Raw genomic sequence first — 20,822 nt, forward strand, 5'->3', positions numbered from 1 at the left:
TTAACCATGGAACAAAAATACTCAAACCTCTCTCAGTATTCACATTCCTAAACAATGTTCTTTCAAAGGACACAGTCCAGTGGCTAAAATTCACTGGATGAAAAAAAACAGGAAAGCAGATAATATCTACAGAAGGGCCACAAAGATGATCAGAGGGCTGGAGGACCTGTCCTATGAAAAGAGGCTAACAATTGAGGTTGTTCAGCCTGGAGAAGTCTCCATGTGAGAAGTCTCTCACCTTGGAGCACCTTCCAGTACTTGAAGGGCCTATAAGAAAGATGGGGACAAACTTTGTAGCAGGGTCTGTTATGACAGGACAAGGGGTAATGGTTTTAAACTAAACCAGGGTAGATTCAGACTAGATATAAGGAAACATTTTTTTTTTTTTTTATGACGAGGGTGGTGAGGCACTAGAAGAGGTTTCCCAGGGACGTGGTGGATGCCCCTTTCCTGTAAACAATCAAAGTCAGGTTAGGGCTCTGAGCAACCTCTGTAGTTGAAGATGTCCTTGTCCATGGCTGGGGGGAGTTGAACTGGATGACCTTTTAATATTCATTTTAACCCAAACTATTCTATGATTCTATGATTCTATGATTCCATGATTCTATGATCCTGAATCTTAAAGCTGATAGTTAAGAGCAGTTAAGAGTCGGTGGGACAGTATAACCCTGAGATCTTGTTGCTGTTCCAAGAACCATTCATGCATTTGATGCAGAAACTCCTTGAAACCAACCAAGGGCTGTTGCAGGACTCTTTTATCGTGCCATAATCCTTGAGATCACACAAATCCTAGAGGATGGTGAGGCACAACCATTTGATGGATTGCATGCAGTCATTCATTCATCTTCCTGTGCAGTCATGCAGTCCCACCGTGTCTCTGGGATGCCTGGATTGCTCCGTGCAGCACACTTCCTCATGCTCAGTTTAAAGCAGGTCAGCTTTACAAATCCAGCTCTCCTCAGCCACTGATTGTTCTCCTACTCTCTGTACAGCACCAGAGCTCATGCTCAGGGGATCAGCAGGCCTAATGCTTACCCTCTCCCTTTGGCTAAGAAGTATTTGATACTTATACATTAACWGATTTTTAATTTCCCTTCTTCAAACAGGACTATATGTGTCTCAAAAATGAAGAAGAGATTCAGACGTCTGCTGAAACAGCTAATTTGAAATAAAATTGCCCCCCCCCCCCCTTTTCAGTGTCTTTTGACCACAGAAACTGAGTTTTATTTGACATTTTGGTCTTAATGATGATWTATTAGGTGTGGCATGGTTAGACACTTTTTATCTCCATTAAATCTTAATGGCTACATTTCGCCTTTTTCTACTGAAAGGGTTCATGGAAATAAATGCAGTTAATGGACTCTGCTATTAAGTGCATGTTGCTTGGAGATATAATAATGATACTTCAGAGTCTCTCCCACAATTTGCTAATGCAAATTYCACAATCACATTTAAAGTCATTTTTGCTAGTCAAACTATTAAGGTTTAGTTTCAAGGTGGGAATTGTACTTAAAATTATCATCTCATGAATATCATGGAACACGATTATTTGTAACATTACTGATAAGGCACTAAAACTTTAAAATACAACCTACTAGGTTTCATTATAACATTCAGGCCACATAAAATTGGCCATGAGCCAATAAAATTAAAACCTTTTTCTAAAAATTATGTACTGAACAACTCCTTTTTTTTTGCTAGAATGTCTTTTCCTTCTTGAAGGCCAACTTTGAAGTGGGCTGTACACACTAGTAGAGATTTAATCTAAGCAAAAAACAGTTGCTGACCAAATCTCCTTTTCCATTTTTTTACTTAATAAATAACCTTATGCATGGAGTCTAGCTCAAAGTGTACTTTAAACCCAAACAACTTTTTTCTTTTCTTACACATTTACAGAGCTCAAAATAAGAGAAAATCTACTCTGATCTTCATTTTACAAGTAACTTAATCTCTGGGGCTTATCCTGTTGTATAACTTTTGCATGGCTAAAGGTTATAATTCAAAAAGTYATAGAGTCTTCAGCAAATGGAAAATCAACAGCTTTTCAGAATAATTGTTTCCATTGCTARCTGCTTTCACTGCTGAAAAGTCAGCTTATTTTCTCACTTCCAGACACTGCTTTGAGTTTCTCATCTCCCAGCCTTACATACTGAATTCAATTAGGTGAATTTTAGGTTTTGAAAATTGAACTGGTTYTATCTCCTCTCCTTCAAAAAAAAAGCAGGAAAAAGAAAGAACAGAAAACCAACATTACAAGACTAGGTAAACGTAACAACAAAAATGGGGAGAATGTTCTMCCAGAAATTTCAAGTGTTGACATTTAAAAATCCACATTACGTCATGTGGACAAATTTAATATTTACTGTAACACACAATTGACTAAGGGTCCCCTGAAATTGGGAAAAACAAAACAGTGTAGATAYCTTCAATTTCTAAGTCCTTTATGAACCCTAAGTAGCAAAAGTACCAGCTTCCCAAGGAAACATTAGAGTTACAATTTCAAAAGCACTGAAAGGTGGATTTCACTCACTTGAAATGTGAATAATATCTTGCATTAATGTTGTAATGAAAACATTGCCTAAATAAATATTAGAGTTCCCATTTTRTGGACACAGAACTGAACTGGAAGACTTTCACAGGTTTATGAACAGAATCTGCCTTAACCAACAGGACAACACAAAGGAAGATTTTTGATCCCATATACTTCTCATCCCATTAGACAACAGACCCTTCAAAATAAATGAGATCATTTAGATTCATGCTTTAGGCACAGTAACACACTAATGACAGATTTACTCTATAATTGCTGTAGTTGCAAAAGAATAATAGAATTACATGGATTTTCCCGGTTAGGAGAGAAAAGCACAGGTTGAAATGATTTAAGTAGATGTAAGCCCTAACAAATATGTAGTTCAGGAATTTCGAAATTTTGATGTAACTTAAATAATTTTCTTATTTTAGAAAAGGGCATGTGAAATCAATAATTAATACATTATGATCATTTTGGGATCAGCAGAGGAGCATCACAAAACTGAATAGAGCTTAGTTTGTTTCACACAGTCTTCCACAAATCCCCTGAAGGGATACTTCATTCTTTCAGCAGTGCTGTTTTTCTAAGCATAGTGTACAGCAGTAAGGAACTTGTACCATTCAAACCTGGGACTTAATCGTTTTCTATTCGTTATCAATAATATTCTTCCTTAACAAATTTAGCCATGGTCTGAGCACTTGTTGAGCATCCTGCTTGCAGAGGGCTCCACTACTCAGTATTTTTTTTTTCTGCTCTGCTTTACATTTCTGTCTTTGGCAATCCTTAACACATAGGCTCCTGGCATAGCCAGGATAAATTCAACATCTAAACAAATACTGAATATCAACAACAAATCTTAAATGAACAAAAGAACAGGAAAAAATACCCATTTTCCCTTACCATGTTGAATACAGCCATGGTTAGTATTATAGCAGTGGTTGTCAATGTGAGAGTGATCCTTGGCCAAGGACGGTTTGCAATTATTCCAGATGATTTCAGGATCCACAACAATGAAGCTGATGCTTTCTTGCTACATTGCTAAGTGCAAACAGTTTGGAAAAGAGAAAAAAACAATATTTAGCATATTTTATTAGAATAAACAAGGGTAGAATTAAGACATCACAAGACTGAGGCCAGGATTGATCTTGAAACATTGCACATAGCTATTTATTAYAGTCTCACAAGAATTATAGATCAATATTAAACATGAAAATAAAGTAAAATTTGTTTAAAATACCTGCCACAATATCACTTCCATTAAATAACTGTAATTTGCAAGAACCTTACTAAACATTAAATATGTATTATAATAACAGCAAAATACAGAGTTGACAGCAGTGTCATTACCTTTAACATCAGCAAAACCCATTAAAATGAACTGTCCTGCTTATACTGAATTGAAAGAGTCATGTTTAGTAGCCTCCTGAAACTTCAAAATGTAAATAGTGACTCTGCAAGGTCTTTGACACAGAATGAATGTTAGATATATCCCTGRCAGCCCACAAAACAGGAGAGTCTCCAGGGTTTTCCTTCATTTTTGGGGGGTCTTGTTTGATAATTAATTTAAAATGGAAACTAACTCAGCAAAGCAAATCACCTTTTCCTAAAATTATCTAGAAGGCAAATAAGCATTTTATAGAAAACTGGACTTAAAATTTGACATAAAGAGTATTTTGTGACTAGAAAAATTTTCTTATATAGTGACAAAAATTAACAATAAAAAATTCTGACTCATTTAATCTGCTTCTAAGAAGATATTGCAAAGTCTCCATTCATACATGCATAGTGCCCAGAGGCACAAGAGGCTCACACAGAATAAAAAACAATTTGTGACACATCCAATAAACATTAATTTTCCCAAAACTTTAGCAATGAGAAGATAAGGTTGCCTAGAAGCATCTTGTGCCCTTTTCAAATGTCAAATTTAGTTTTATGGAAACCTCTGTAAAAAAAGGCAAAGAAGAGTTAAGAAACATGACATCCCACAAAAATAATTGTTTTTTTTCCAATGTGTTTTCTTTATTTACTTAATATTATAGGAGATTCCTTTGCATATTGTTCTCACCCCAGCCCCAGACAGYAGCAGAGATACAAGAACAGGAATGAGAGCTCAGGCTTTCTCAGAAATAAGAATTCAAGCACAAAAAACTACCAAACACAGGACTTACAGCACTGATCTATTTGTTCAGGTTCAACTGTGGCACATCAGGCTGAACTACACCACTACCCAACACATGGCAGACATTTTGCATAAAGTCTTTATAAAATTGCACATTGGTTCTTTGGCTCCTAATTATACACTATTTGGACAGATCCTCTGTATATGCAGAGCTTTCTTTACATGTTGTTCCCTTCCATGACAGGAAGTTTTGCATACTGAATTGGACAGAATCTGAGTTCAGTTTTGGGAAGGTCAGAGCAATCATTGGAATCTCAAGGATGGACAAAGAAAAGGGAAAAAACAGCTTTTATATACACATTACTGCTCCCCCATATTAAAAGCCCACCCAAATACACAAACTCAAAGAACCTGCATTTTTGAACAAAAAAAAATCCTRCTCAAAAGCCTTTTTGAACTTCCCAACCTTGTTCTTCAGTCATAAGTACACTGCAAATTTCAAGGCAATTTGAATACACAAGTAGATTTTAGAAAAGTTTTTTCATCCATCCCAATTCAATAAAGTAAAAACCACAGAGAATTGATTGTTGCTGTTGCTACAGAAGGGAAGTGTTCCAATGGATGCAGGGAATGGATCTGTGTGAAAATGAATCATTCAGTTATCTGTCTAGTCTGCCTAAAACCCAATGAGTCAGGGAGCATGGATTTATGGCAAATTAAAACAGTCAAGAAATCATGCCTTAATTACTCTTTACCTTTATTATAGCTCTCTTGGAGCTTTACTATAACTTAACTTACATTGTTCTATGATTTTCTTGGAAATTTATAAGYAGCTGGAATAGTTTAAGATGCATTAGATGTAAATCTAGGCAAGTACATTGACAAAGTACTAGGGATATAAAATAGRTAAGAAAATTATATAGATACAGCTGTACACTGTTCTTTCTGAATTACATTACAGGGAGCTATACTGGTCAARGWAAGTCTTTAGGATTAGAAATTCYAAGAAACTAAGCTAATGATGAAAATAAATTATCTGGTCTAAACCAGATATATTTTATTATGAATTTTACCAGATTTACGTTATCCTATGAGAGGCTAATCAAATTAAACACAAAGAACTGGTGATGATCAAAAGGACAATGACAGATGGTRGTACAAAAGAAATTTCATAAACAGAAGCCACTGAATTTGCTGCTTCTAAGACCACTGAGAGATTGCTGCACTCATGGTTTCTGATGGAAACCTACCAAGAAGCCTCAATGAAAAAAACCTTGATTTCCAGGATGCCCTGCAGATTAAAGGTGATTCCTGCTTAAAAGGGTTGCAGGCTGGCACAGGACAGTCAATTTTGCAAGTGGGCAGAATTAACTGGGACTGTGTAAAACACTGTGGGTATGAGGAAAATTTACATGATATTTAGGGGACAGGGCACAGGAGAGGAAAGGAAGGCAGAAATGTGGATCAGAGGTGTGCAAGCATAGGTAGATGGAGATGAGAAGGGATGAAAGGAAAATGGGTGCACATGAACCCTTTTCTAAATGAGCCTGTTGCATACTGTTATTAAATTCTACCTCTAACCATCTTCTGTGTCAGTGCAGCCCTTATTCTGAACCTGCACATGTGCCAATGGTGGCAAACTTCATGCTGGACTGGAAGGCAAAGGGCACAGGATGGGTGCCAGCCACTGGATAGAGATGACAAAGGTGAGGAGGCTGAGGGCTGGGTGATGCAGCTGAAGCATCTCAGACCAGTCCCTGGGGAGACTCACAGGGTGTTTGGGGGAGTGTTTGTAACCACAGAGAAAATTCAAACAGGACTGGTTGGCAAACAGGAGATCTACATTGGTAAAGGCCAAGGTTTGAGCCAGTCACTCTGTAAAGGGGGCAGAGTCTGGGTGTGGATTTTATTGACTAAAATTCCACATGAAGGACCCACAAGTGAAAATGTGCCTGTGGAGGATGACAGGAAGGGTCCTTCCTGTGATGGGCAGGAAGTGATGATATTCCATCAGTCCTGATCCTCCAGAAAGAAGGAACTAGACCATCAGTGCTGACCACGTTTACGTGAGTACTGCTTATCGTTATGTGGGTCCTGTCTGTGGATCTCTGAGACTGGTCCAGAGTGTGTGTTCCTGTTTTCCTATTGGGAATACATGGCCAACCTCACTACAGGTTGCACATGGGACTTCAAAGGGAGTGGGACAGGAGAATCTCCTCCCTGCATTTTAAATTCCATCAAATTGTGCCTCAATGGGTCAGGAAGGAGCACTTTCCAGCTCCTCAGCTCCACTGGACCCAACAAGCTCTAGCTGCTCTTATTTTCAATTCTGAAACTTCAAAAACTATGGCTCAGTAACAAATGCAAAACACTGTTGTAAAAAAAGTGCTTTCATGTTTTAATAGCGCTACACAATGTAAATTGAGTTTTTTTCTGCTCATATGAACAGCTTGTTTTATCTTAATTCTGAGAATAAAATTAACTTCCACACAGAAAGTCTCTGTTTAATCCCAATATCTAAACACCAGAATGTCAGCATTAAATGATGGTGACTTTTTAAACTTTTCTACTTTAACATTGATGCTCCCAGTTGTTAAATTTGAAATTTCTTCATATTTAAAAGAAATAATTGAAAAAAAATTATAGTATAGAATTGCTGAGATTACTTAGCAATGTCCATGCGGAGAACAGCATGTATTGCTGAGAACTGCCTTTGTTTTCTAGGCACCTGGAAAGCAGGTACACACTACATAAATTCTGTACTAGAATTCCTTGCAGTAATTCCAAATTTTCTTTGCTTACAAGATTTTTGAACAGTATCACCTGACCTTGCTAATGTATTTTAGCAAGAAGGAACTAATTGGATTGATTTTCTACATTTCTTAAAAAAAAACAACTGTTTTTCTGCTACCATTAAGGAGAAAAAAAGAAAAAGGGGAACTTTATCACTAGGAAAATGTCTGGAGAACAACATAAATTTCAGGAAACAATATATCAGTCAGCCAATGTGATTAATAAATAGATTCTATTATTTGCATTGCTATTGCTAAAATTACAGACACTGCTGGCTCTGAGCTGAAGAACAGTGTGAGTGATGTTGAGTGCAACTTCCAAAATGAAGTTACAGATAGTTATTTCCACTTGTCAAACAGGAGCTAACAGAGTGATGTGTTTCTTACCAGGCTGTTTAATTCACAGTTCTGAGTTCTGGAGGGGAAATCCCCTGTTTATTTGGTACAASTGCCATGCCCACCTTGTTTGTTATGCCAGTGAGGGTCCTGAAAGGAAAACTTGTGACAAAATACTAAAAAGCTTTAAGCCATTGAGTAGATATTCCTTGGAAAACATTACACTCTTGAACAATAATTCTCTATGTAAATTAACAGATTTGCTGAACTTCATTTCACTTTTGAGCAGTCCAGATCCAGTCCACATGTAGTACAACTGCAGCAGTTCAGAACTGCTGAAAATTTGGGCAATTATTCGTAGCAGAAGTGGAGTAGCAGAATAATCATTAAATCCCTCTTAAAAGCAGAAATAAGCAGATTGATTGCTGATTCAATAGCTTATGTCATGCATTTTTTGTCATAAATATTATGGCTCCTTTGCAATTTTCTGAATAAAATACAGAATAAGATTAARGAAAGAAAATAATCACTTCTTGAAAGTACGCAAGTAGGACAAGACATCAGATCTCAGTAGCACTAGAGAGTATCACAGTGTTTATTCTAAGTGGAGCTGGCAGAATATGGTTCAGTGTTTATTATTTCCCAACTAGAAATAATAGGTATTTGTAGTATGAGAGGTGACTAATGTAGTATCTTTTAATCTGAAYATGTTAAATCTGATATGACAGTGCAGCATGATAATGAGTAATAAGTTATTTTGAATATTCAGGACATTAGAATGTATCCTGTGCTGTCTTTCCACACACAAAAAGCTACTTCAACATTTAATAAAATGAATGCTGTCTTTCTGAGCGGGATCAAGGAACTGGTGTGAGAATTAATTGTGACAGCTATGTTGTAGATGAAAGACAGTGTTGCAAGAGCTGTCACACATCTCCTTCACATGCTAGCTGAAGTTGGAACATCTTCACTGAAAACTTCTTATTTACAGAAAACTAGTGAATCACATTTTCTATAGTTCTATTGTTGCTCTTTTCATTTCATATTCAAATRAAACTCGATATTTTACCAATACTGATGTCAGAAAGAGTGAAATCGAGAGAAACAAAATTCTAATTTTTTTTACATGCTCGTTTTCACTCAGAGTTGAAGACAACACCAAAGTTCAAGCCCAAACAACTTGCTGACAGCAATTACACTGGCCTAAGCTTGAAAAGAGGGATTATGCCATATAAGCACAAGCTTTTACTTTACATACTTACTAATGCTCCTAATGTTGACAAAAAGGACCAAAGTACTGCAAAATAAGTACTATAACATCAAACTTTTGAATTTCATGGTKGCACCTGTAAATCTAAGCCAGGCATTTTGAATCACACAAAATGCATCCAGGTGAAAAGTCTACTCAATTTATGTTTCATGCTGGTCAAAATCCAGAATCCCGAATAAAGAAATAACAGSAAAAACTAAAGTCAGTACCACATTTTTAATTTCACCATACTTTGGAGTGTTAATTTTCCTTCACAATGGGTCATGTCAAAATGGTTCATTTCAACKGTGTCATTCAAAGCAAAGAACATGTCATTGACCCACACAAATATGTTTTTAGGCAGTCAGAGCTCAGTCCTGRCACTTCCCCTGCTGCTTTCCTCATTCAGGCACTCACTGTGTTATGTATTATTTTAAGAGCTTCTCAGTCCCTCTCATCAAAGTTTTTCTCAGAATATATTTAAAGAGCCACTGGTTCGGAGAAGAATCAAACCTTTTGACATTTTAAGGACAATGCTCAGGGCACTGAGCTAAAGGAAGGAGTTCCAAATGCTACGTTCTACACTGAGCAAGTCTTGATCTCCAAGTGAGATTGCTACCATCCAAAAACTGTCTCACACAACAGGAGCTCTGATCTGTCACCATATTCGGGTACTAGCACATCATGGATATCAGCTCTCAGGGAATACAGGCAAAAACCCTTGAAAACAATCTGGATGCTCTCTGCTTTCCTGCTTTTTTAATAACCATAGGAAAAATTGTTCACACATTATACTGTTGCTATTAGAAAGCACACTTGGGTATTTCTYTATTTGAAAGTCAGTTACAATCTCATCATGGGCAAAGACACTAAAGGGCAGAATTGCTGATTAAAAAAAATTATTAAATGATAATTTTTGGCAAAGCACACGTAAGGAACTTGCAGTTTTCACCAGGTAGGCAAGGTCTTCTGCTGGTTTCAGTCATGTAGCTAATGTCATAAACTTCCAACTCTAGAAGTTGAGTAAGAGGAAGGATTTTTGTTACCGAAATCAGTACATTTGTAACAATTCCTTAAGTCTGAATATAGCATTTAACTTAGTGGTGATGGATTTGCTGTTGTAGTGCTTGTGCTRGAGACTCATCAGAATGTCTTTTAGGATTGATGAGCCTTTTTCACGGATCCTGTTGTARGTGCCAAGGTGCCTCATTAAGTTTTCCCTGCCTTCCACCATCCCTCTTAATTTACAAGCAAAGCCATGCTATTGAAGAAACTAAAGGGCCTAGATCTTTCATCTATATCTGCATTAAGAGACACTCACATCAAAGCTAAAATTCCAGATTGAAAATGATTTCCAAGTAGGGCTGGTGCTGATATTCCTTTCCTTGCAGAGCTTTTGAATGTATTAAATGTAYACGGTTGTTCTGACAGCTAAGTAGCAATGCCAATTGCTTTAAAGTAAATATAAATCCCTGYAGGAAAAGGTAAAGATTGTGTATCACCATACACTGGTGTGGTGTGAATAATGTGCTCTCTTCTAGCAGGGACAGGACTGCCCTTTGTCAAATGCTTTGGTGACCTCCAATCAAAACACCTTTCTCACCTGTGAACTCYGTTATTTTCTACTGTTTGTTTTGTTGGTATTGTGCTCTGCTAATGTCATTATTTCATTCGGTATTTAAGAGACTCTATAAACTTGTTCAGATGAGATGATATCACTTCTGTCTTCCCAGTTAGCTTAAGTAATCAAATAAGTTTTCAAGGTGTAAACATATGCAACAAAAAACCATTTCATGTTAATGTAAAGTAACTGGCACAAAGGATGTGTCATATCAATTTAGTGCATRTATGTCCCAGGTAATGTAAAGAGATTTTTGACACAGTACTTGCATCAGTGCATAAGGAACATCTGCTTGAGACTAATACTTCTTTGGCCAGCAACCTCAGCTGTCCCAAAGATTTTTCCTTTACATGCTTAATGTGGCTTGATTTTTTTTCCTACTGAATGCATTACATTTTCCAGTGTATCATTTAGTTACCAGATGTCTGCTTCCTTGCATTCACAGCAAGAGGCAAAACACATTTAACACTTACCAGGTCTGAGGCATTTTACATGCATTCTATCAACTCACCTATCCTTCAAGAAGATAAAGAAAACAGAAAATATATGAGCTGAAGGACAATCACTGTCCYCTACCCCTCTACTTGGGAAGGAATGTTCAAAGAAAGTATTCAAAATTAATTAAAGAGAAAAGTCTACATTTAAAATATGAAAATATAAAACAAAGAGGATCTTTATGACCAAGAATACTCATAATCACAAGATTTAACTCTGAATACTGTGACTGTCCAAAAAAAATTATACAAGAAGAATGAATAGGACCAAAGAAGTAATTAGAACATAAAGGATATAAATTCCCTTCAAGTTTCAGGATACATGCCATTTTAGCTAGGATTGAGCAAGGTTTAATGCCTGTGGGCAAATGACTGTTCTTTTAGAACTGTCAGCTCTCCCTGCCCTTGGCCTGTTTGCAAAAGGCCAGGGGATGACAAAGACAGGCTCTGGCAGTCTGTAATCTCCTTATTTGAGCTACCACTGTGCYGCATCGTTTGATGGAAAAATTCCTGTTCTTCTCTAATGGCTGATGTTATCACTCCACACCAGACTGAGCTGGACCACGCTGCAGCACTGCTGAACAGTAGAATCAATTAATAAACTCASAGTGAAACAGTAAGCATAAATCTCTTCTTACAATATTGTAATTAAATCCCATAAGAGCTAGTAATTTTAGCATTATAGTCTGGTTGGGATTTTTTCCTTTTGCCAATGAAATTAAAATGATGGAGAGAATATTGTTAAGTGTTGGTTTTTTGTGGGCTTTACTCTGTGGTGGCGATGACCATTTACAAGAGGTGAAGACTGAGAGTGCAAAGTGTCAAAAGCACAAGACAAGCAYGTCACACAGTGATGGCCTGGTGTCCTGATCTGAATTTAGGTTTATCTGTCTATACTGGCATTTCTGGTCCCACTCTGTAAATCTTACAACAGTCCTGTAAACATTTGACTGCTACTGCAAGTTCATGCACCAGGTGCCAGTGCTCAGGTTGGTGGTGGGGCCTGATCTTGGCTTGGGAACACCAGGGCAAGAGAGAACCCAAAATGTTGAGCAGAGAGAGGAGGAGGGAACAAAAAGAGAGAAACATCAGAGGAACACCAAGGTTGGAGGAGCACACACTCCATGGTGGAGCAGATGGCTGCACTAGAGCCCATGGAGGACACATGCTGGAGCGGGTGGTGTTCCTGAAGGAACTGCAGCTTGTGGAGACCCTAAAATCGAGCAGGATGGAAATGTGAAGGGAAGAGGCAGCAGAGAGAAATGTCTATGCACCAACCACTCTCCACATGCACTTGTGCTGCCTGACAGGAGGTAGGGAACTCTGGAGTAGAGGAGTGGAGTTGAATTTGGGATAGGGAGGGGTAATGGCGTGGCTTTAATGTTTCTTTTTGTTTCATACTATCCAAATCTATTCTAACTGACAATAAATTAAACCCATTTTCCCCAAAATTTTTCTTTGATGGAAGCTTTTTCTATGAAAGTACTTGGTCAGTGATCTCCCTGCCTCTTGTCAAGCCAGGAGCTTTCTCATCCTGTTTTCCTGCCCCATAATTCTGAGTTAGGCAGAGTGAATGAGCAGCTGAGTGGGTGTCTGGCCAATAGCTAACCCAGCACAGTTCATCTGTCAGGGCCAGACACGCACAAAAAAATTCTTGGCTTTTTTTTTTTTTTTTTGTGCATTTTTAGAGGAGAAATATTTGGCAATTTTAAACTCTGTAATTGCGTGCAGGTGCATGTGCACATTTCTACATGCCTTCTATAAGAGAATCCAAAATATACCTCTTTAGAAAAAGAGGTGCGAGAAAAAAAACAAATAAACCCAAACCAATTCAGCCTTAGGATGATAAAGCCTGATTTCTGTTAATCCTGTCACTGTTGCGTGAAAACTCAGCTATTGATACAGGTTTATTTGAAATTTTAGACATTTTCTTCCACAAAGGAAACATTTACAGTTAAGGATCAGATAGCGCAACAAATATGCTACCAAAATAGGGTGTCCCTGTACTTAAAGATGCAAAGGAATAAATTTTGACACAAAGAAAGAAATCTTAGGGAGAGAACACGGGAAAGGAAAACCTTCTTTTGTTAGCTGCTTCTCACCCACCATCTCAAGAACTACATCCATGCTCCTGAAGCAAAGACAGCATTACATCAACTATGGTCCTAACTTTCTGAAATCGTCTTAGCAGCACAGCTWCTGTGTGAGAGCAGCTGAACTCACAAAGACAAGGACATGAATAACTCCTCTTCAGGTTAATTAGGTTACAACATGGCAACTGGCATGTCATCGGAAATGCAATGATACATCTCCATTTCTGGGAACTATTTACAGTATTTACGTGGCACAGACAAAAAGGCATTGAAAATAGGTCTTAGATATTATTCAAGTGGCACAACTACACAATCCTGACTTGGGATATTGCTAAGCCATCCCTTTAAATGCAGAGAAATGTGTTAGCATTCCTCCTAAGTAACACTAGAAATAAAAGCCCCAGGAGAGTGCATAAGSCAGCACTTCTTGATACCATTTCATTAGCACCTGCTTTCCTGCAGGAAAAGTCTGGCTTTTCTTTGAAGGATTTTTTWAAAAAAATTCTTATTTAAAAACAGCACTCTGACTTCATCATTTTACTCTCAATTTACTTCAAYACCAAGCAGCAATCAAGTATAACATTAAACGAGAAGTAATTTTTTTCTGTTAAGTAATAGCAATACCTCTAAGACCTCACTCTAATGATTAAAAATATTTAAGAATATCATTGCATTATGTTTCAGATTAATTCTTGAGAAGTGGTAGCATCCCTAACTTATTGGAAAGACAACTGAAATGTACATTAACTATATTTTCTAACAAACATGTTCTGGTTAGTTACAAGCATCACAAGAGAAGAGAGAGAAATTATAAAATCCTACTTCCTTTGTTTCTGTCTTTAACTACCTTTTCTTACTGTTTTACTGCATRCTGAAGTAATTGTCTTTCCCTTGTGCTTCTTTTTTTGTAAAAGACAATTTAGTTTTCTCTATGGGACCTTATGCAAAGACAGAGAGTGAGGATGCCACATTTAGATTGGATTCACTTTCTTAGAAATTCTGAAACTCCTTMTTATAGATGGAGTTCTATGCTGGATCTATTTGAGAATAACTGAAAGGRGGACATGCTGAAATGCTGAAATATTTGTGCAAATATTGAATTAAATACACAAATTCAGCAYAATATTACAYACACTAATMGGTRTTATAACACCTGGACTACTCAGTGYCAAAACTGGAACTTTACTAYAACATTTTTATATTTCAAACTAAATTGTTATGGTGAAATATTTTTTAAATTCAGAAAATGGTCCTACACCATACTTAAACAAATACACAGTCCYACAAATTAAAGCACTCATAAAATGAATTACCTTCTGTAAGCACAGTAGCAAAAAAATTTTGAAAAAGCAATCTATCAAACAATAATGAAAACCTCTCAGTTGATCCAGCTTCATATGAGAAACAGAATATTAGAGAATATTAGTGTTGATACAGACAACRACTGCATTGGCATTTTCTGCTTTCCACATAAATGAGGACATTTCACAGAAAATCACCACGGACAAAACAATGTCCACAGAAGCCTGAGTGTGCCCAGCCTTTTCCCTTTAACTGGTATTCCGCAAAGGCAGAGAGACTTGGCAAAATCAGAACATGTTATTTCAAAGAAACCATCAACTAAYGGATTAGATTTCCTTGAATACCTACCAAAAGCTGTCCAGCAAAACAGATAAACAATATGAAGGAAAGCAAGAGAAACGCAGCCCCAAATGAAATTCCAAGTATAGACGTTCTAGAAGAAACAGAAAACAGGTATTAATTTTTTTGTTGCACATTTGTAGCACGACATTTTTTTGTCTATAAGACTGATAATATGAAAATTTATTACGTGTAAGTTGCAAGTTCTAAATATCAACACCATGGAAAAGCAGTTACCTTACTGGAGTGACAGGAATTTCCCCTGCCATTTTCAATTCAGGAATGTTTGATTTGCTATTACCATGAAAGCTAATAATTTCCACACATATACTGACAAAGTACATTTACAGCAGCAATATTTTATTTCGTTGTTACTTTAAGAAGCCGATATTAAAGAAGATCCTTATTGCTTTACTTTCATGTTGTTAATAAAAGTGTCTAATAGGTAAACAAAATAAACTTGCTGGTAGTGCACATTCAGCCCTAAAAGGCTGAAAACAGCACGTGCCAGTGATGTCCATTTTTAGTATCTTGCAGCAGAACCTGTGTTATCTGTGATGCTGACCATCCTGACTCAGAGCTCCAGCTCATCCTTCTCTTGTGTGTTATAAATAGGAAGGTGTAGCCAAAGCAGCACCCCTGGATACTCAGTGAACAGGGATACAGTAATAATCTGTGTATTCATTCATGCATTCATTCTGCAAACGATGAAATCTCTCTACAGGAATACCAAAGTAGAGCATAATTTCTCCATCAAGCACCATRTGAGAGCTTCTTACCACATCTGCCTAAAGAAAGACGCAGTGGAACCTAATTATGTTTAATAAATGCCAAGAGAAGACCAGGAGCTCTGGATTAACCCAGTTGTTTAAGCATAGGAACTAGATGCAGTCATGAAGTTCCTCAGCTGAGTATGTCTTCAGGTTGAATCCCAGATTTAACACCTTTACAGAATTAAAAAATATCCTTCAACTCCTTTGAGCATCAGCAAACATCTTATTTTATCAAACATTATATGTTTGGAATAKTAGGAAACATTGTGATCTGTTTTAATAACAGTGTTATACAAGCTCTTTTCAGGAAAGAACAAAAAAGCATTAACATCACCAACCAATCTGAKGCCATTAAAAACATTTTGGAGAGTAACTGATGAGCTTCCCTGCCAATCATTCAGAGAACTTTATCTATGTTAAGTATTAATCATCAGATTTTGGGCTGATGTGCACAGCTGATGAAAAACAAACAACTGGTAATTCAAAATTTATGTTAATTAGGAAAAAAAAATTATTTTGAAAGTCATTTGAAGATCATTATTGCTTATGAATACATGTTCTCCAAGAACTTCTCATCAAGAGTGAGACAGTAAGCTGCACATCAGTGTTAAAACTAGTCTCTATTCTTAGAAATTGAAAATCCTGTAAGCAACGGAAGAGATGAAAGAAAATGAAAAAAAACCCAACCCAACCCTAGAGAACTAGAAAAGCAACAGGTTTATTTTTTATATATGCATAAACACTATCAATCATTTATATCCCTCATTAACATTCAAGGAACCATTTCTACATTTCAAACTATATCTACTCTTTCTCTGATATGAAGAATACAAAAAAGGAGCCTGCACATCCTAAAAAATGACTCAACACAAGAATAACCTTATCAGTCAAGTTTGGAGTGCATGCTTTTAGAAGAGGGAATGAAGATGTTTGTGAGAGAAACTGGAGAGCAAGGGAAATAAAATTAACATGGCATAAAGAGAGCTTATGCAAAGAGTACTTAATCTCCCGGGCAACAGGCAAGAACAAAAGGTCTTTGTAGCTGTTTCACATAATCAATGATGTTATTGAGGGGGCACAAGAATTACAGAGCAAGGTGAACAGGACCAAGAAAAAAGGACTGAGGATAATGAAAAGTGTTATCTTAGAATACAGATTTGAGTGGTGAAAACAGAAAAACAAGTAGCATTTTTGCTGCTCACACCCCATACTTTTCTGGGAACACCAGGAGTTCTGTTGCAGTTAGGCTAAGACAAAAGTTCATGCTGCTCCTAGAAGGAAAGAAGTGGGCTGAAAATGCTATATAGGGAAGCAAAATAATAAAAAATAAGTGCCACCATAAACAAGTCTAATTTGAGGCAATAACTGTAGGAAAGCCATAACATGATTTATTTTTTGTGGAACATTACAAAACTAGTACAAGTCTTTRCAGTAAACTAATCTTGCCTTTGTTGTGCAGAGTTACCAAATGCATTGCATTGGCAGATTCAGGCAAAATATTTAGTCAAAAGAGCACCTGAAATCCCCTAAGCCAGGTAAGTTTTTACCTGCCTCTTCCATGCTTCAAGGAATGAGCTCATTTTGCTCTCTGCCACAGTGCCCCACCAGAAACCCAGACAAGACAACCCCTGACCATAACCTACAGAGGGACAGTTTAAAACTGAGGAAGCAATGTGGCAGCTTCCCAGGCTTTGGGTAGTTCCAYGTCTAAATAATTTATTATTTTAGCCAAACCTGCTTTTTTTTTTCTGGTTTCATTAGCAAATATCTCTTTTGAAGTATTTATTTTTATCAGAGATATGAGATTGGAAGAAAACTATATTCATACATACTTATATCTCAGTAACAATTTAACTAAAAACCAGAAATTTATTTACAAAAATATTGAGAAATGCATAAAAGAATAGGGGTTTTTTTTTCTGCAGTTTTGTAACTTTTAGAAAAATGTGTGACATGGCACAAGTCCTTTAATGGAATGCAGAGAATTTCTTTAGTTTGTCAAGTAATTGATATCCATATTCTGAGCTATAGGACTGCAAATTCTCTTGAAGTGATAAAATCATAATGAAACCACTGCAAATGATGAGGCCCCTACAAGCCAATACTGAATTCAGACCTTGATGGTATCTAATAATAGTTATTTATTTCTTAAACAACTGATGCTTTTACTAAGCCATCAAAGGATTCAGTAGCTACGGAGACTGTATAGCAGTTTCAATGTTAAAACAACATCAGTTCAGTTTTATAATTCCACTTGAATTGTTGGGTTTTGTTTGTTTGTTTGTCTTAKTACAGCAGAAAAATAGGTACCAATGATGGTTTTCTTTCATTTATACCATCTTAAATCTTACATGCCTGCTTTTGGACAAACTTTTTAAGTACTACCTTTCCCATAAAGAAATTCAGTTGTGCCTGATTGAAAATATTCTATCAAGGCCTCCTAACCACAACTGTTAGTTTGGCATAAATCAGGACAAAAAGACAGAGTTTCCTCAATACAGCAGCCTCAATGAGTGAAGACTTGGGAAGAATCTTAAATTATTTTTAGGAATTTAATATTCCTAAAATCTAAAAAATCCCTTACTTGAATATTATAAGAAATATCTCCAGTTCAATAGAAATATACTTTCATTAATTCACCAGTTTGCATTTCAAAAAACCAACACTACCAATTCTGTGTTAGTTGACTGCTTAAATAAGGAGTGTAGAGTTGCTGTGAATTACTAGAGATATTTCAGTGGGTAAATCAAGAATGCTAGAGAGTCACTGCAGGCCTGTTCCAAGGAAATGTAATCATACAGATTTGCTTTCATTTTATTGCCAATGAAGACCTTGTCCTCATCATACATTTCACCCCAAGATATTGTTTTCTTGATTAAATTTATAATTACCTCTTTGTGTGAAGCTTATTATTAAAGCACCACATCACTTTACTGACCCCAAGAAAATTAAAACATTAATAAATTATTTCAGCCTTGAAAAAAATGTCTTGTGACCATGAAGATATTACYCTGTACTTGCAACTTGCTGAATATTATTCATCATCCAATATCTTCAAATCGGCTTTTAAGTAGCAGGCTGTGTGCCTGCACAGAAATCAATGATATTACACTACTGCAAAACCAGATTAATGGAATAGTGAATCAATAAAACCCAGTGACAGATTTAGTTCATCTCCCTGTCTTCATTAGATCACCATTTAAAAATTCTACAGAATCTTTGGAAGAAAACAGAAAGGTAGATAGAATTTAGCAGGAAATAACATTTGCAGCATCAGAGTATTTTCAATTTAAGTAGCATTTGTGATGACTACATACACTGGTGATTTTTCAACTTTTTTTTTTGGAGGGGGGGTGGGGGCGGTGTTGGGGTTTTTTATTAAATTTGCAATGCTTCCAATTTTTCCAGAAAAGATGCAGGTGCCTGTATATCAACTTGCCTTTCTGTCTTCCATTTTTACATCTATTAAAATAATCCACAGACCACCTGAAGTTAAATACCATTCAYGTTGGTAATACCTGATTTTAAACTTTTGCTTCCACAATTTGATATCCAGCCTTACAAAAGGATCATAAGATGTTTAACATTTTGATAATGAAAATGATAAAGCACATGGGTCTTTTGCTCTGATGTTAGGAAWAGCAGAAATACTAACAAGCTGGGTWCAGCTCCCTCGAGTTCACTGATAYTCTGATATATGAGCTGAACAWTTGGKTCAAGCAACATAGTAAGGATAGAGCAAAAAATTAGCATCTTACTACATGTAAAATTRATCATAAGTCTAGATTAATTTTCATGAATGAAATCAAAACCAAAAAATACATTCAAAAATCATAGTGCTGGACAAGAGTAGTTAGATCCACCTTTGGCTTTCGGGATGTGGCAGAACATGAATTTCCCTGAATTAATTCCTTTACTTGTCACTATGACCTTGTAAAATAACATTTGCCACGTGTCTTAATTTCACATTTTTAATATCCCTGCAGTCAGACTCAACCACATGCTGGATACTGCTGAATGCTTGGAAGAGTGTCCCTTGGTTTGTGTCTCCGTTTTAGAAATAGCTGGGAAATTGCTTCTGTAACATCTKAATAGAAGTCCATAAAACTTTACACATGTTATAAGTCTGCAGAATGGAAAGTCAATTTATAATGTCCTAACAGCTCCTTCTGGCTTTGAGTTAAGTAAGTGAATAAATACTACAGAATAAGACAAATCACTCAACTGTGGTTATAGATAATAATCCTAAAGGTACTCTACAGGAGAAAGGACTATGAGCTAAGAAATACTGTATGACAGGGAACAAGAAGTATTTGCTGTAGAAACAATTCCTATAAAACAAATACCAACTTTCCACTGTGTAGAGAGTCAACAGCAAAATTTAATTTTAAGAAGTCTAATAAAACATGCTTAACTGGAATTGCCTTCCAGTTTTCAGCCTTTCTAGAACATGCGCATACATAAATCTTCTCATAATATATAAATTCTGATTAAAAGAATTATTACAGAAATTGAGATTGRTATTCTAAAATTAATTTTATAAATATACACTTTATTACTATGAATGCTCTGTTTTCATGCTTAATACAGCAGTATTATCATAGTGATAKATTAAATACATTTATCTATTACAGTCCTAGCTCTGCAACCCATTTTGTCCCACTTCAGTGTGCAACTGTCACACTTACTTTTAAATGCAAAGATAAAGCCTAAAAGCAATGAAGAATTTATACTAATGTTTGGCACAACACTACTGACAGTGTTTAAAGTTAGCAACAAGCCTAACTTTGAAAATTGGCTGAAATYCCCAGTGTTTTCTATTCAATTTCATTTCCATGAATTGACATTGTAATCCAACAATTCCAATTTTTTTTACTTATACTTCTTGGGGTTTTTTTTACACTAATGAGCAAATATAGATAGGAACAAGTACACACTAAATAACACTTACTTTGGCAACACCAGAATCTGCACAACAAAAATGCAGAAGAATATGAGACAGGCACAGGTTACATAATACTTGAATGCAGGCAAAGTAGTTGCTCGATACTAGAAGAAAATAAAAGGAAATGTTAAAAAATGCAATTGCCAAAGCAGATGAAMTATCATCCAACTGAATTTTCAGCTTAAAGGTGCACATATATATAGGCAGATTTTAGCAACAGTAAATTTGC

At 36.3% G+C, this 20,822-nt stretch overlaps 1 protein-coding gene across 1 annotated transcript in view; it reads right to left on the reverse strand.

Annotated features, from left to right (window-relative positions):
- The window catches only part of ADCY2 (adenylate cyclase 2), a 203,583-nt gene that overhangs the window by 31,722 nt on the left and 151,039 nt on the right, over window positions 1-20,822 (reverse strand). Inside the window, exons 14-16 of the mRNA XM_057370791.1 lie at window positions 20,600-20,697; window positions 14,885-14,969; window positions 3,431-3,568 (exon numbers count right to left, since the gene is read on the reverse strand). Coding sequence (XP_057226774.1) covers window positions 3,431-3,568; window positions 14,885-14,969; window positions 20,600-20,697 — 321 coding nt within the window. The remainder of the gene's footprint in view (window positions 1-3,430; window positions 3,569-14,884; window positions 14,970-20,599; window positions 20,698-20,822) is intronic.

Source organism: Malurus melanocephalus, unplaced genomic scaffold, assembly GCF_030028575.1.
Source record: "Malurus melanocephalus ecotype Western Australia unplaced genomic scaffold, MMel_1.1 scaffold_133, whole genome shotgun sequence".
Taxonomy (NCBI): domain Eukaryota; kingdom Metazoa; phylum Chordata; class Aves; order Passeriformes; family Maluridae; genus Malurus; species Malurus melanocephalus.